The 16153-nt window shown below is 36.2% G+C and overlaps 1 protein-coding gene across 6 annotated transcripts in view; it reads right to left on the bottom strand.

Annotated features, from left to right (window-relative positions):
- patj (PATJ crumbs cell polarity complex component) overlaps nucleotides 1-16153 on the bottom strand; it is a 95299-nt gene that overhangs the window by 78625 nt on the left and 521 nt on the right. For all 6 annotated transcript variants that reach the window (XM_026235830.1, XM_026235829.1, XM_026235828.1 and 3 more), the window contains exons 2-13: nucleotides 15898-16057; nucleotides 14091-14145; nucleotides 13812-13990; nucleotides 11549-11722; nucleotides 11277-11416; nucleotides 10923-11103; nucleotides 6514-6642; nucleotides 3382-3627; nucleotides 2567-2669; nucleotides 2378-2466; nucleotides 1984-2125; nucleotides 951-1085 (exon numbers count right to left, since the gene is read on the bottom strand). In XM_026235830.1, the coding sequence (XP_026091615.1) occupies nucleotides 951-1085; nucleotides 1984-2125; nucleotides 2378-2466; nucleotides 2567-2669; nucleotides 3382-3627; nucleotides 6514-6642; nucleotides 10923-11103; nucleotides 11277-11416; nucleotides 11549-11722; nucleotides 13812-13990; nucleotides 14091-14112 (1540 nt within the window). In that variant the 5' untranslated portion in view covers nucleotides 14113-14145; nucleotides 15898-16057. The remainder of the gene's footprint in view (nucleotides 1-950; nucleotides 1086-1983; nucleotides 2126-2377; nucleotides 2467-2566; nucleotides 2670-3381; nucleotides 3628-6513; nucleotides 6643-10922; nucleotides 11104-11276; nucleotides 11417-11548; nucleotides 11723-13811; nucleotides 13991-14090; nucleotides 14146-15897; nucleotides 16058-16153) is intronic.

Here is a 16153-nt window from a genome sequence, read left to right on the forward strand (position 1 = left end):
ATAATGGCACTTCCAGAGTAGTTATCTTTAAAATCGACGGGTGAAATTTAGCGAAGCCTCTCAGTTTTCTTTTATCAAATGTCACGTCAATGTACCAAAATAATTTTTGCGCATTATCCATAAAGAAAATATTTAAACATCTACACACTCACATGGCAATATCATTTCTTAAGACCACAGGGGGAAAAAGGCGGGAGGTGAAAGTATGATTAAAGCAGTGTGTGTTTTGACTCGAGGGCAGCTATCATTTTACACGTGCTATGATTCCAGCTTTGGGAAATGAGTCCCTGACAACCAATCACTGTTATCCCGGGCATGTATTGGCTCAGTGCAACAGAACGCTTTATTTAGGAGTTTGGCAGGTACCGGGTCTTGTCCGGATTAATTAGGGCAGAATGTTACCAGAGCTCTGGGCTGCTTCGGCTTCCGCTTACAGGTCGCCTATCTCCATATTTATTTCTGCCGGCTAACATGACTGGAACAATGCATGCTAGGCTCGGTGTAGGAGCTGGCCTGAATCTGACCTCCATGCAGAAGGGAGCGCCCAAGGAACGGATTCATCAGTTTTAAGCCCAAAGTATACTTCGGTTTTATGCGTATGATAGGGTACATGCATACAGTGTGCATGTAATGCAGCCAACAGTGTGGTATGTTAAATATTTGCCTGTATGCTCAGCTTCTGTGATTTTGTTTTGTCCAAAAGTAAGCAATGCTGCCCTGGCTAGTTTTTTCAAATAAAAACAAGAATAAAAAAAATATTAACAACGGGCTCTGAAAATTACACTTAATTCTAAGGGAAAACTAGTTTTCATTCCCCATCAACAGATTTTAAAAATGCCAGATATCGGCCGATATATCGGTCTTGGCCTTGGTCAACCACTAATATCGACCACATTGTTGAGCACCTGTATGTGAGCGAACAGAAGTGTTTGTGTGTTGTATGAACTCACTTTTCCCCTGCAGCTGTTGTTTGATCCCACTCAGGGCAGGGTCCATAGACTCAACCACAGAGCCCCTCTGAACATCCGCCCGTGCCTTGATCTCAGACGATCTCTTCAGAGACACGCGCGACGACTCTCTCTGGACTATATCAACACACCAGTATATAAATATACACACTTAATTCTGAATCCACAAATATTCGTAATCATTTATGAAGAGATAAATATATATAAAGTCCAAGTCAGTATGACGATTTTATTTTTAAAATCAGAAAACAGTGTGATTCGACACATCAAAACCTAATTCTATCAAGTAGGCCTCAAACTTGTATTTTTACAGCAATAAAGGCTCCAACAAAATAGACTTGAAATGTAAACACTGACATGTCAACAGCATGTCTGTCTTGACCACCACAGGCAGATCTTTCCTATATTCAGTGCATGAAATGAGCTCCCATTTAACCATTATACATACATTTGCTGAAAGCCTGTGGTTTTCTTATACACACACACACACACACACACACACACACACATATATATATATATAAAGGGTGGAACGGTTAACCTTTTTCAGCATTCAGTTTGTTTCACGGTTTTAGAGACACTGTTTCGGTACAGTTCGGTATGTGCTAAGTTTATGGAAAAACTATACTTAATAATAAAAATAATAATTTATCGCTGATCAATTAATGTAAAGATTATGCATGCTATAGGATACTTACCAAGGTGGGCATTTTGACATAATTTTTGTGTGAATTTGTCCATTTAAAATCAATATCTTAATATTTGCATGCGTTCTGAGGTGCATGTTTGCTTGCTTCGGATGAGCGCACGCACAGATCTCCTCACTGCGCACACAAGCTTGCGTCCTTTGCATGTATAAATTTGCATGTTATTTATTTTCTTAAAAATTCATTTATTGTTGTTATTATTATTTTATTTGATAAAATCTTAACCAATTGTATTTTTACATTTTTTTGAATTGAATGACAGCTCTGTAGGTACAGATCTGATCTGAATACAATCCATGTCACTTTACCTTTATCTAGTGATTTTTCTACGCCTGTCCTCATGGGCGAGTTGATCTTCCTAATGAGGGTAAGGTGTACGATATCTCCTGTCCGCTTCATTACTTCCAGCACTTCCTGGTTGGTGAATCCCTGGAGGTTCACGCCATCCAACTGTTCACACAGACACAAAGACAATCAAGGAGTCACTTCAGGCCCGGCTCTCCAAGTCGCCTCAGTGGGACTGATTAGCCTAGCGTGAAGCTAGGAGAGCGTGGATGCGGTCAAACTCGTTCTTATTAAACTGTGAGTCAACGTGAGATGAAAGAGACGTCTCGCTTAGCTGGCGTTCTGTTCTGTCAGTGCGCTTGTATGGATATGCGGCTAATTAAGGTAGAGCTCATTAAAAAGTGATTAAGAACCCACAGCTATTATCCTGTCGTGGACATGGATTTTCCCGCTCTGCTCAGCGGCGCTGCCTGGAACCACGTTCTTCACGAAGACCCCCATCGCATCTGACATGCAACAGAGACGAGAGATGCAAGAAAATATTAATTAACCGCATACTGTAAGTTGTTGGATTTCTGGGAAAACAAGGCAAAATATGTTTCTTACCCTTAGTGGTCAAAGCGTTGTGTCCGATTACAGAGATCCCGAGGCTCTGGCCTTCCTTCTTTTTTAACGCAACTTCATGGATTTCGAAGCCCTCCAAATTTGGCTGCAACATTACAGATCATACAGGTTTAATACAAAAAAACATGTTTTGGCCCCGTTATTAGACCAATAGAATCAATATCAATAGAAATAGAAATATATATAGAAATTACTATGAGGCATTCGGATTTACTTTAGGGGTACATTATGAAAAAGTCTGATTAGATTCCCATTTCTATAGAACAGTTATACAATTACTTTAAATTATATATTTTTTTTCTTTTGTTTTTGTCAACCTAAAAAATGAAATGGTCAGAAATACATTCATATTATATTTTTGCATTACAGTTAAGAGAATTTGGGGGTGAAAATTAATATAATCCAAAAAGAAATTATAAAGTAAAATAAAATAAAGCAAATTACTCCTCCAATTTCTCATTGCAGAAATACATCTGAAATATTTTATTTAAATATTATTTCAGTGATTATTTTATTTGAATATTTCAATTATTTTATTTTAATTACATATTTAACATTTTTATTACCACCATTTTTTTTTTATTTGAGCAAAAATTACATGTGATAAAAAAAAAATAATACTACTCTGCTATATAAACAATTATAATTTAAATGCAAAATATCATAAAATCATAATTAAAATTTTATTACAAATTTTTTCATTTTAAATTTCAAAAGTAAAATTTCCTAAATATAAAATGTAAAAATATAATTGTATATTACTTCATGGCTTTATGTAAAGGTGGTGTATTCTATACCGTTTTGCTGCCCCTGCGGGATGGCACAGGAGGTGGAGGTGGCAGAGAAGTGACGGGAGCCATGGCGGGGGCAGGTGGAGGTGGAGGAGGAGGAGGCTGGGTCGCCACCAGAGGGTCTCGTGCAATCAACATCCTTACATGTGTCCCGCAGGCCTGCAGCACCTGCACCACCTGGTCACTGGCCAGACCCCGAGTGGACGTGTCACCGATCCGCAGGATGTGGTCACCTGTTCTCAGCCTCCCGTCCTGGAGGTGAATGAAAGAAAAGAGGAAGAAGTTGACATCACTGAACATGAGGTGAATCTATCTATCCATTCATCTATATTAGATCCATCCATCCTGGAAAAAAATATAAAATAAATAAAACGCACCCCCTTTCCTTCAAATTATTGTAAAAAAATAAAAAAAGACAAATTGGCAAAGCGTCCAGATGTTTTTTTTTTCTGTAATTCCCATTATTCACAATGACTGTTGCAAAACTAAACTAAATAATAATTTTATATATAGTTGAAAATGTAAAATGAAATATTTACATTTAAATCGTAAAAGTAATTTATTTGTTAAATTCTACATGTATCTGAATATTTGTATATATGCTTTTATTTTTATAGCAATTCGTTATATTGCTATAGAATTGTATTATTTTTTTAATTAATGTGATGCATGTTAATAAAAATAATACAATTCAAAAATTCAATGAATACATTTACATATATTATTCATTTATTTTAATATATATATATATATATATATATATATATATATATATATATATATATATATATATATATATATATATATAATTTATTTTAATTGTTTTCTTTTTTGCATATGACCCCTGTATGTTAATATGACAAAAATGGTGTTAATATGACAAAACAAAAGCCCCGATACAAACACATTATACCTGTTAACAATTGCAAGCAAATCATTATTACCGGCCCCCAAAACATAATTAACCTCCCAACGCATGCCTAAACCAAATCTCACATTTACAACCTAATTTGTTCCCATCATCCACAGGTGCAGGAGCCAAAAGTCTAACATCCACAATAACTGTGTCACTCTTCCGTGGCCTTTCCTCACAGCCCTTTCCAGTCAGCTAGAGCTGTGAGATGCATTCTTCTTTCTAGGACTCTGGCAGACTGGCCAAACGAATGGCGAGAGGAAGGGGAGGACTAAAGACTGATTACACAAAGCGCAGAAAGGAGAACAGCCGCCTTTGTGCAGCGCGAGACATGAAAGCCGTTTGATACATCAACTTGCGCAGGGAAAATTTCGGCAGCTTGTTCCTGCCACTGTGCAGGGGACAGCGGGAGTGCATTGAAGCCCGCCGCAGCCATTAAAGGTTGAAATAGGAAACGCCATGGATAACAAAGCCCTGATTTTGACAGCTTTTTTGGAGCATAAGATCCACTGATGTGTGAAATGCAAGCAATGTGCCTTTTGAACAAGAAGGGGTTTGTTGCCTGAGCTCTGTACACTGGGAGGGAGAAGAGGAGGGGTGTGTGTGTGTGTGTGTGTGTGTGTGAGAGGGGTCTAAACCAGGACAGGTTGTTTTCCAGTCTCTGTCCCTCCTGGCTAAGCACTGAAGAGAGTAAAGCTGACATCAGTAGGTGTGTATTGAACTATCCGCTTTTCAAGTTCCCACGTCAAATACTTTGCAGTAGAGCTGAAGATACGGACAGAAGTCATCATCTTAATAAGATTCCTGCAAACACACAAATACTGTACACCGTCCCACATGATGTCTACTTCACGAGTCACTTTTGTACCTCTTCATCTTATAACTCTTCCCCTATTGTTGTCATTTAGTTAAACATCTAAATCTCAACTTCATATTTTTTATATTGGAAAAAAAACAAAATAATATAACACACTTGTATTAGTTTAACAACAAAAAGTAATAAATTATATATAAATATATGCACAAAATTCTACATTTACAGTGCCCCTAAAGGGACAAGATGATGGAAAAAAAAATTATAATAAAAATTAACTAGGAGGCGAAAACAACAGTTTTTTTTTAAGAGAATGCAACCGTTTTGCAAAAGAATGCAAAGTTTCTCAAGGGAATGCAATAGGGTGGCTATAGAAGATATACTGGGGGAATAGTTTTGTGAGGGAATGCAAAGTTTCCCTGGGGAACGCAACATTTTTGCGAGAGAACACAAAGTTTCTTAGAGGAACTCAATAGTTTTGCAATCTAACGAAAAGTTTCTTGGAGCAACGCAACAGTTTTGCAAGCTAACGCAAAGTTAATCAGGGGAACACAACAATTTTGCAAGTGAACACTTAGGCCAGATTTACTAAACAGTGCAAATTGCCTGTGGAACACCACATTTTTGCAAAGGAACACAAAGTTATGTCAGGCAACCCAATTGTTTTTTGCTAACAATTAAGAATGATTCATTCATGCATCGGACATTGTGATTCTAGTGAAGAACATTCTAAAGCCCCTTTCACACTGCCATTCCGGCAAATACAGGGGTAAAGTGTTCCTGTAATTGTTCCCTGGTCGCTAGATTTGGCACTTTCACACTGCCAGTGATGACCCGGTATATGTGCGTGCTTTCACACACAACCCTTGAAGATCCCGTAACGACACGTGACATCAGCGCGTGACGTGTAATGTACGAGTCAACAACGCTTGGCACGTTATACTTTAACTGAAGCAAGCAAACGATCTCTGCGTCAGCGCAGAAAGTGAGGAACTAACTGATCTCTGCTTCATTACAGTTTGCACATATGTTTTCGTCGCGAATGTTGATCTTCCTTCAAAACAGCCGGTAAAAGAGTCGCGCGATAACGCGCGTCATCACTTCGATACCGAATTAGATCTGGCTTTTGTTCACACAGTGCTCGTTCCGGATCGATTACCGCAATGTTACTATGTCCCCGACCCGGGTTCGATTCGGTAATCAATTCCGGGACGTGGTTGCTTTCACACAGAAGGCGACCAGGCAATGTTACGGGAATATTGCGGGTCCGACGTGCAGTGTGAAAGGGGCTTTAATTGCATTGGGTGTAACACTGCTGAATCACATATAAACTCAACTTAAAGGTTCAGAAATTACCTGTAATTTTTATCAAAATGCATTGAGGAAACGTGTAGAAGATGCAAGCACAAACCTTATCGGCCACGCTGTCTGGCAACACGGTCCTGACAACCATTCCTGTTGCCTTGCCTCCAACAATCCCAAATCCCAGGCCGGAGCCATCATTCACCAGCTCGATCTCCTCCACGTGTCCCCACTGATCCTGCAAACGACACACAGGAGACCGTTTTCAATCCCTTGTCTTATACATTCGGAGGTCAGTGGGCATTGGTCATAATTTACTTTAGCCACAAAACGTAAAAAACAATCCATTCAATCACCTTTGATTGTCCAAATAGGGAGCAACTGACAATCCTAGACTTGTGACTCCTTCCTGTTTCAGAGTCGTAATAGGGCACAGAATGCTAATGAACGTGCTAACGATGTGATCCCGCAGCGGCCGATCAATGTCAGGGTCATGAATGCCCATGAGAGTATTTGTGATCTCACGTCAGCTGCACTCCTAATCACCCAAGTCTCCTTGGGCTCATATAAATGGATTGCAATCATTACATTTCTGTTCTCTTATTGCCAGGCCGTTATCTGCCGGGTGACTACCTCTAATATCTAATGAAACCCCTCCTCTGCTGTTCGTCCCGTCGCTCTTTTTTTTTCAAAACAAAGCTTTAGACTAGCACTCGTCCAGTAGTGAGGAGAAAATAACCATTTTGGAGATAAGAAGTCTCACTATTAGTCCCCAAAGTCCTTTTTTGAGATTTACTTAAATCGTGTAGGAATTCACCTCGGTCATGATTCATCAGTGTAAAGATCAGATCAGAGAAGAAAAAAAAAAAACTGTCATTCTTCAAAATCAGTTAATATTATGCAATTTGTATGATGTTGCATTATGGATACATATGGATGTGGTTAGCACTGGGTTTTGTGCTTTTTTGCAGCTAAACATCTAAACATTTGAGTTGAGGAAGCAGAACAAAAACAAAACTAAAATGCAAAATAAAAAACACAAACCAAAAACCTAAAAATAAACTGATAAACAAACAAAAACAAAATGCAAAAAACAAAAAAACGAAACAAATAAAAATGTCAAAACAGAAGACACAAAAGACAGAACAAAAATAAAATGCAAAAACAAAAACACACAAAACCAAAAATACATTTATAAAACAAATTTTTTAAATACTAAAAATAAAATAAATAAACAAAAGAAAACTAAAAATAAAACAATAAAAAAGGCAACATTAAAAAAAAATCTAAACAAAAAAAAACATACAAAACCATTAATTATAGTTCTTCAAAAAGTATAATTCAATATATATTTTTTTATTATTTCATTTCATTTTTTAAGTTTGCTATTCCTTTGATCATTCTTGGCAATCCTACAGTAAATCTGTTTAAACACAGCAAACACTGATGACCCAAACCCAACATATACAGCTATATTTCTTTCCACACACAGCCGCATTTCCTTCAGGCTGCAGCTTACATAAACATCGATACATTAGCGATGGTAAATGAGAAAGCCATTGTGGGAGGCAGGAAACATCTCCCTTGGGAAAAGGCTTGGATGTTATTCCTCCAGTAGTGGGAATTCCAAAGAAGTGCAACAAGTCTAGCCTGCATGAAACTTTCCAATAGGGTATAATTAGGATCCAAGATATTTTCGAGGGCTTCAGAGGTCTGGGTCTACAGAGAGATAGAAGGGCAGGGGAAGTGAGGAAAAATATACCTCAGCTACATTTGCTCTCGCTCTCCTCCATTTAAGGAATGGAGCAGTGATCCCTTGGGGTCCTAACAATCTTAAATAGATAAATATTTTCTCAGCTTGAACGATAAGAGAATAGATTGAAATGGCGGAGGTCTGTTTGAATATGAGGTTAGTGAGAGGACATAACACATGCTTGCAGAGTGACGTATTCATTGCCAAGCTTTTAAGCCGACATATGATGATTGACATTAGTGATTCCCAACTCTCAGACTGACAGGTATTTAAAGGAAACAATGCGTTTACAGTTTTATTTAAAAAGGCCTTAAAATTGACATAATCTACAACGGTGAATCTAAGGAAAACATATCCAGGTAAAAAAAAAAAAAATCATTAAAATCACAATAATTCATATTTCTAAATATACATCAACAAAAAGAAATAGTTTTTTTTGTTTTTAAACAAAAACTAATAATTTTCTAAAAAAAGAAATAAAAATTATATTTTGAATGAGCATAAATTAAACGTGGGACTTCTACAAATAAGCATAAAATAGGGCTGACAATTCAAAATAGTAAATTCGTTAAATCGCACTAATACACAATTATAAATATCCTAAATAAATAAAAATAAATGCAATTTATTAATTTGTTTTAACAAAACAAAACATACTAAAATATCACCAAAAAAAAAAACTACGTCTTTTTATTTTTAATTAACATGAATTAAATGTGCAACAACAAATACTACAAGTGTGTATAAATTATGGCTGACAATCAACAATCTGACAATCATGTGTTAGCAAAGCCTTCTGCAGCCTCCACTGCCTTCTGCGTTTGCAGTGTTGAGTCATGATTGCGATAAAATCTATTTTATTTTATAGAGAGCAACAAACAGACACTTAATATGGCTTATAAACAAGTTCAGCGGCACAGACTACTTTGTTGACATCTGGTGACAGAGAGTTTGGCTAGGCTACAAGCAATCAAACGAAAACCAGACTTTTGCTCCATTAAACAACTCTGAAACGGAACAGCACATGAATTAAACCAAAGTCTGGCTCTGATATGCAGGACATGGCCCCCGAATTAAGGATTTTAAACATTTCAAATCGAAAAAATAAGCATCCACTGAGCTGAAATACACAATCTAGTTTGCAATGTAAAGACCGAATGAAAACTACTGTCATTTTTCCAGCTGTGTGCAGTCGCCATTAATTTGAGAGCGGTTAAATTTGGGTACTTAATTAAAGTAGACGAGAGGGGAGCGTTGTGTTTATTGTTGAAGGCTTGGGTTAATGCAGTTCATCTACTGGCTGTTGGTCTTTCCAGCCTCATTTTCTTCCTCTTCCGAGTTTATTTCTTTCGGTGGTACAAAGGTCTTTCGGATGAACCTGAGAAAGTTTGCGCATTTCGTTCTCCTTCTTTTAGACACGGTTATAACAGGATGTTCTAAGGGCTTTATTTTCCTGAGGATCACATTATAAAAACAGGAACACGACGAATAAATATGCTCCTAGTTTAGGTTGAATTACTGTTTATAGATCGGGCAGGTTAAATCGAGACCCTTAAGCAATTTGTTTTAATTTCTGTCACTGGATTTGATAATCTGTATATGTTTGCGTAACTGGTTGAAACTGAAACGTCACCAATATAAAAATTAAGCTCAGTTTGCTAGGCCTTAGGAAATGCTGGCCTTATTCAATAGGTGAGATTAAACGTGAAAACCAAAGCCAAAAACACCATCTGCACTTCATTAATGCGTTTAAGAATGTTAATGAAATCTTACCAAAAGAAAGTCAATTTGTTACTGCTAATACTAATAGCCCGTTCCTAAATAAAAGAAAGAATCACGTTTCCACCACTGTATAAAAAACTAAAAATAAAAAAAGCAACTGCTAGTGCTACTTCTTATATAGCAATTCACTCAGAGCTGCACGGAAAAAAAAACAGAACTGCAAGATTTAAAATTAAATTAAACATGCTAGCAACATGCTAATCATGCTAGAAACATGCTAGCAAAATGCTAATCATGCTAGAAACATGCTAGCAACATGCTAGTCGCATGCTAATCATGCTAGCCACATGCTAATCATGCTAGCAACATGCTAGTCGCATGCTAGTCATGCTAGAAACATGCTATTCATGCTAACAACATGCTAGCGACATGCTAGTAACTTGCTAATCATGCTAGCGACATGGCTAGTCACTTGTTAATTATGCTAAATATTAATTTATTTATTTTTTTTCACAATGGCATAAAGAATAAAAAACGTAAAAGCAGAATTGCAAGATAAAAACTCAGAACTGGGAGATAAAATCGTTGTGGCGGAAAACAGCTTAAAGTATATAGCTATTAACTTAAAGGGCCAGTTTACCTAATATTGCTATTTACACTTCCTCTCGTAATTTCAAACCAAAATGTGGTTATTTTTTTCTGAGAAAGAGAACATGCTTTTTTCCCCTCATCAATAATGGTTTGAAGTGATCACAGGCTGCAATTTGGATGTCTTATCAAATATCCTGAATGTTTGATGCAATGATGTTTAGTCATGAGAGAATTGATGGGTAGGGATTGGCTACACGTCTATAAAGTGATAAAGAGTGAGTGAGTATTTGATGTTACTGCGCCATAAAGACGCCACTTTTGATTTTGATTTGTAAACTATCAAGTTACGGTTTCAAAGTATCTTCCCCAACTGCTGGAGAACTATGACGGATACAGATTCCAAGTTAAACACTGTGGACAACACAATGCGGTGACATTTCAAACAGCCGTACCGTCTGAAAGGGTCCAGATGTAGAGAGTTGGGGTTTGGCCGCTGTGTCTCTGGCCACCACCAGCTCCACTCGGTCTTTCTGTTGCTGAAGAAGAGCGATGGCCTGCTGCTGCGTCACGCTCTGATCCAGAGGAATCCCATTAATCGCCAGAATCTGATCATTCTCCTGCAATCTTCCATCCCTGGAGATAAGACACATCATTATTACTATCTATGCGATTCATTTAGTTTTAAATAAACAAATTCATAAATTGGTACAATTTATATATGTCCAGTATGTCCGAAACAAAGAAAATGACCTAAAACAACATGCAGATATTTGTCGAATGTGACGTGTACAGTGGTCTCGTCTCACCTGTCTGCGACGCTCCCTTGTTGCACCTGTCTGACGAACACACCATGACTGCCCACCCCCTCTGGTCTCAGGCCCACCACACTGAAACCCAAACCTCCAGATAACGGCTTCTGCAGGCTGATGAGCTCCGTTTTCCTTCCCTGCGTTAAACAATCCAAAGAGAAAGCGCCGTTGATATTAATAGTATAAACAACGCAAGCTGAACCAAAACAAAGTAGAAATGATGTTCAACATTTTATCAACAGTTTATCAAAAGAAAAATGACATCCCACCACTGCGGCCGCGTGTATCCATCTCTGAAGCTGCTCAGAAGATGCGTTAGTCGCAGCTGTACCGTTAGACACCACGGATCCCAGGCTGCTGGACGGACGACTCGCACTGACGATCAGCTGGCCCTTCCTGGAGAAACTGAACTCAGTGCATGTGTCCGGCGGCAAGCTGTTTAACTACAAAGTCGAGAGGAAGAAGTTAATTCTAAAGCGATTCAAAAAATAATTTAAAGAAATGTAATAACAATAATAATAGTCATTATTATTACTGCAACTATACGTTTGAAGGATTATTAATAATAATAATTTAATGGATGTGTTGTTATGCCAAATATTTAAATGTTTTAAATGTTTAATTTGTTATAAATAATTATTATTATTAAAATAATATAATTAATAATAAATATTATTATACCAAAAACAGCAACAATGATAACAGCAACAAAAATATGTTTGAAATGCATCTTAATAATAATAATAATAATTATTATTATTATTATTGAGTTGGACTAAATATTTAAATGTTTCAAATTATTTATATAGACAAATATAAATTTGTTTCACAACAAGCTATGAAGTGGAGAGGCCCTGACAGTTATAAAGAAATAAATTAATACACACATAGACAGATGCATAAATAAAATCTTTGATGCAAGCATTATTGTTCAAATAGCTTATCCAAATAATTCCCCTACCAAATACTGTATAAAACCCCTATTGCTGAAATACGTGGTTGTTTAAGTTATGTTTATGCATGCAAATATAAATTGTGCCCATTTATGAATTTGTAAATGAAAACCTGGCTGTTTTAAGTATACAAATAAATAAATAAGAGTTTATTTCAACCACGATCTCATAAAGCTGGTAGAAATAGTTTGAGATAAATCATTTACTGTTCATCTAAAAGATAAAACAGCCCACAGATGGACAACTATGTCCTACAGGCAGAGGAAAGGAAGGGAAAAAAATCAATAAATTCCTCTGCAGTATTTGCTAGTGCCCAACAGGTAATGTATTAATGACCTTTAGACTCTCACTGTGGGAACTTATCAGTCTAGTGCTTATTTAGTCTGGGCTGACAGAGCAGGTTCCAGCCTATTTCACTGATACATCTCCGACAAGGCAGTTACTCAAACTGAGACAGTAGATATTAAGGCTTGATATAAACCCTGGCTGTTGCCCGCCTCGATATACTTGATAGGTTTTTCACCTGACGCATTCATAGGCACACGTCTGACCTTCCCAGCACTTAGAATATGAAGGCAAGCTTCTGTTATTGCCATTATCTTAAATTGGTGTGCGAATTGTTTATTGTAAAGAGGTTTCTGGTGTCAATAAAAACATGGACTGAATACAAAGAGGGACTTTCAGCATCTCGAGTATCTGGATAAGAAATACATGCTCACTGCAGCACACTATGTCGGGAGGCAAAACAAACAAGTTATTGGAGTCTAAATAAATGTCGTGATCTCTATCCTGATTTGGCAATGTGAATACACATTAACATACTGCGCTTTTATCTGACCTTGGACATTCTTTCCTATTTTAATGCACTGAAACATAAATAGTGCATTTAACCGTCAACATCAATAACATGTGCCAAATTTCTAACACTATATAATGTTCATTAGTTAATAATAATAATAAAAAAACTATACTTTTCGTCTTCATAAAATGTCAAAATCTAGTTAGAAACACAACAATACATTAAAATCATATTTGAATATACCAGAACCACTCGTCTGTTAAGTGTGTGTGTGTGTGTATATATATATATATATATATATATATATATATATATATATATATATATATATAAAATGCTATTGTACAGGGTTACTGATGTATTCATATTTTTACTTGTATAGACGTTCCTGAAATTAATTTTTTCATTTATTTTATACATCAGTATTTAAAAAACATTGAACAATTGTATGACAAGACATGAACCAAATCAACCCAATCAATAATTTGTAAAAAAAAAAAAAAATTCTATTAAAATGTAAAAAAATAAATAAAATTAATAAAATAAATAATGACAAACTTCTCATCCCATGAACCATTGCACATGATCCTGAAAAAAAAAACTGCCACTTCCAAACTTGCCACTAAAATATTAAGCAGCACAACTGTTTTTAATACAAAACAAACATATTATAAATACATGTTAATTTAATTTCAAAGCTGATGGTAATTCTGTCTTTAAAGGTTTATGTGTTACCACTGAATGTACTGTACTATCCTTCTCATTTCGAGGAAGTCTCACCTGGTCTTTAAGCTGTTTGACGGAGTGCTGCAGGGTGAGGATGTGGCCGAACAGAGGGCTCTGCAGGGCTTCCTTCAGCGCGCCGAGCCTGTCGCTGTGGGTCCACTCTTCTCTCTGCACGAGCTTGGACTGAAGTCTTTCCAAGGCCTGGAGCACCTGCTGCCGCTCGGAAGCAGACACTGAGAACACACACAATCAAGATATCAACCATGCTAAGGCGGATTAAAGCATTATATACTTGCTTGGATGAAAAAAATAAATCACAAAAATGAGTGATACCTGTCGGTACGTTCTCATACATTGTCGTTATCTTGGAAATTCAGTGCAGATTGATCTGTGAAAGTGGATGGAAATACATTTCAAAATGTATCAGTCAATAATTTCTTCTTTTTTTTTTATCACTAGCTGCTCACTTCCCTCCCTGGAAATCATTGCTCGCTCCCATTATCTCTCAAGGGCACTGAATGAGACAGATAGTATATTTAGCTGTAACACATAAACCTTTAAAGACAGACTTACTATGAGCTTTGAAATTAAATTAACATGCATTTATAATCTAACCTGTACCTGCTCTCTTCCTGTACTGGCCACAGTACTTTACATACATGTATTTGCACTACTCGTATTTTGCACAGACTGCACATTGTACAAGCTAACACACTGTAAACTGTCTAAAATTGTTACTGAACAAAGCACAGTAAACTATTTCTATTTCTCTACTGTTATTTTGCATAGAATACATTGTTTAACAATACTGTTGCACACTCATCCAACTGTATTTATTACCACTGTTCTTATGCTGCTGCTTGTTATAATGTAGATATAATCCCTAAATTGCATCCCTATTTATATTCTGTATATACTCTGCTCAATACTGTATATAGCAACTCCACTGTAAATCATAGCTTCACTTACTCTGCACTTATATGTATATAATATAAAACACTATATTCTTGCACTTCTGGTTAGATGCTAACTGCTTTTCATTAGCTCTGTACTTGTACTCTGCATTATGACAATAAAGTTGAATCTAATCTAAATAGTGGTCAGGGTGAAATACCATATGTGAAACACTGTATCTACAGTATTGGTGCAATAATATATGTGCAATGATATATCTATTCACTAAATCCCCACAGTTACTTATTCCATTCAAACTGTACTTTTTTATGAACTTACTGTGCATATCAATGTGAAGGCCAACGTGCAATACTATAAAAAGTCACTTTAATCAGATTGCTGAATGTGAAAAACAAGGCTCAGTCATTGTTGTATTTACTTACGTATAGTCTTATTTATTGTCTGTGGTCATGTGTTTGTTTCTCTAACGCCTGTCAGGAGCAGTGCTCCTAATTTCATTGTATGCCGAAAAATACAATGTCAATAAAGGCGTTCAATTCAATTCTATAATGGCATTTACTAATGCTAATTTTAACGAGGCTACTAAGTTGCCTTTTAAAATACTTTTATGGAAAATATATACATTACAACTTTTATTTTTAAGTGTAATTTCTGTTAAAAAAAGTTATGAAAAAAATGTAAGAAATACTACTACTAATAATAATTTAATGGTTGACATAGACCAAATAGTTGAAGTTTCAAATTTGTGATGTAGAGAAATATATAAAAACAATGCAACTGTAATAGTTGCTGTTATTATAATTATTATCAGCAATGAAAACAATTGAATGAGCTGTACCACACATTTTCATATTTATTCTACGCACACACAAATTAAATATACAGTAACTCATAATTAAACTTTTTAAGGTTATATTAATTTCCATTATGACTTTGACTTCTTTTTTTTCCACTTTCTATAAAAATGGAAACCATGCAAAGGTTATAATTCACAAATCATCAATCTTTCTCCAAAAGATGGTAGCAAATCTTAGTTTTACTTAATGTATGCTGGCATGATGCCTTTCTTTTCATGTGATCAAACAGAAATTAATGCATCTTATTAATGTAAGACTCAAGTATTGATTTCTATAACATGTAAAGATATATTTTAAAAGAGGAGTTGGTAGTTTCTGTTCACATGAACCGCCAACTAAACAAAAGTGAGAGTATCTACCTTACTTACCTACAATATTCGCCCATGCACTTGGTTTTGAGGTTGAATCAAACCTCTGTCGATTTGGAATCCCTCACAAAACACAATCCAGCATTCCAAATAGTGTTTAGGGCTGAGATTGAGTCCTGTTTTGTCTGTTCGCGTGTGTTTACACCTGAGCGAGTCTCACCTGGAACCAGGAAGTGCGTGAGCATTCAAGTTTCCGTGAACTTTATTTAAGTTTAAACACAAGTTAACAAAGAAACCACCATGTAACTGAAGGATA

Source organism: Carassius auratus, chromosome 47, assembly GCF_003368295.1.
Source record: "Carassius auratus strain Wakin chromosome 47, ASM336829v1, whole genome shotgun sequence".
NCBI classification, from domain to species: domain Eukaryota; kingdom Metazoa; phylum Chordata; class Actinopteri; order Cypriniformes; family Cyprinidae; genus Carassius; species Carassius auratus.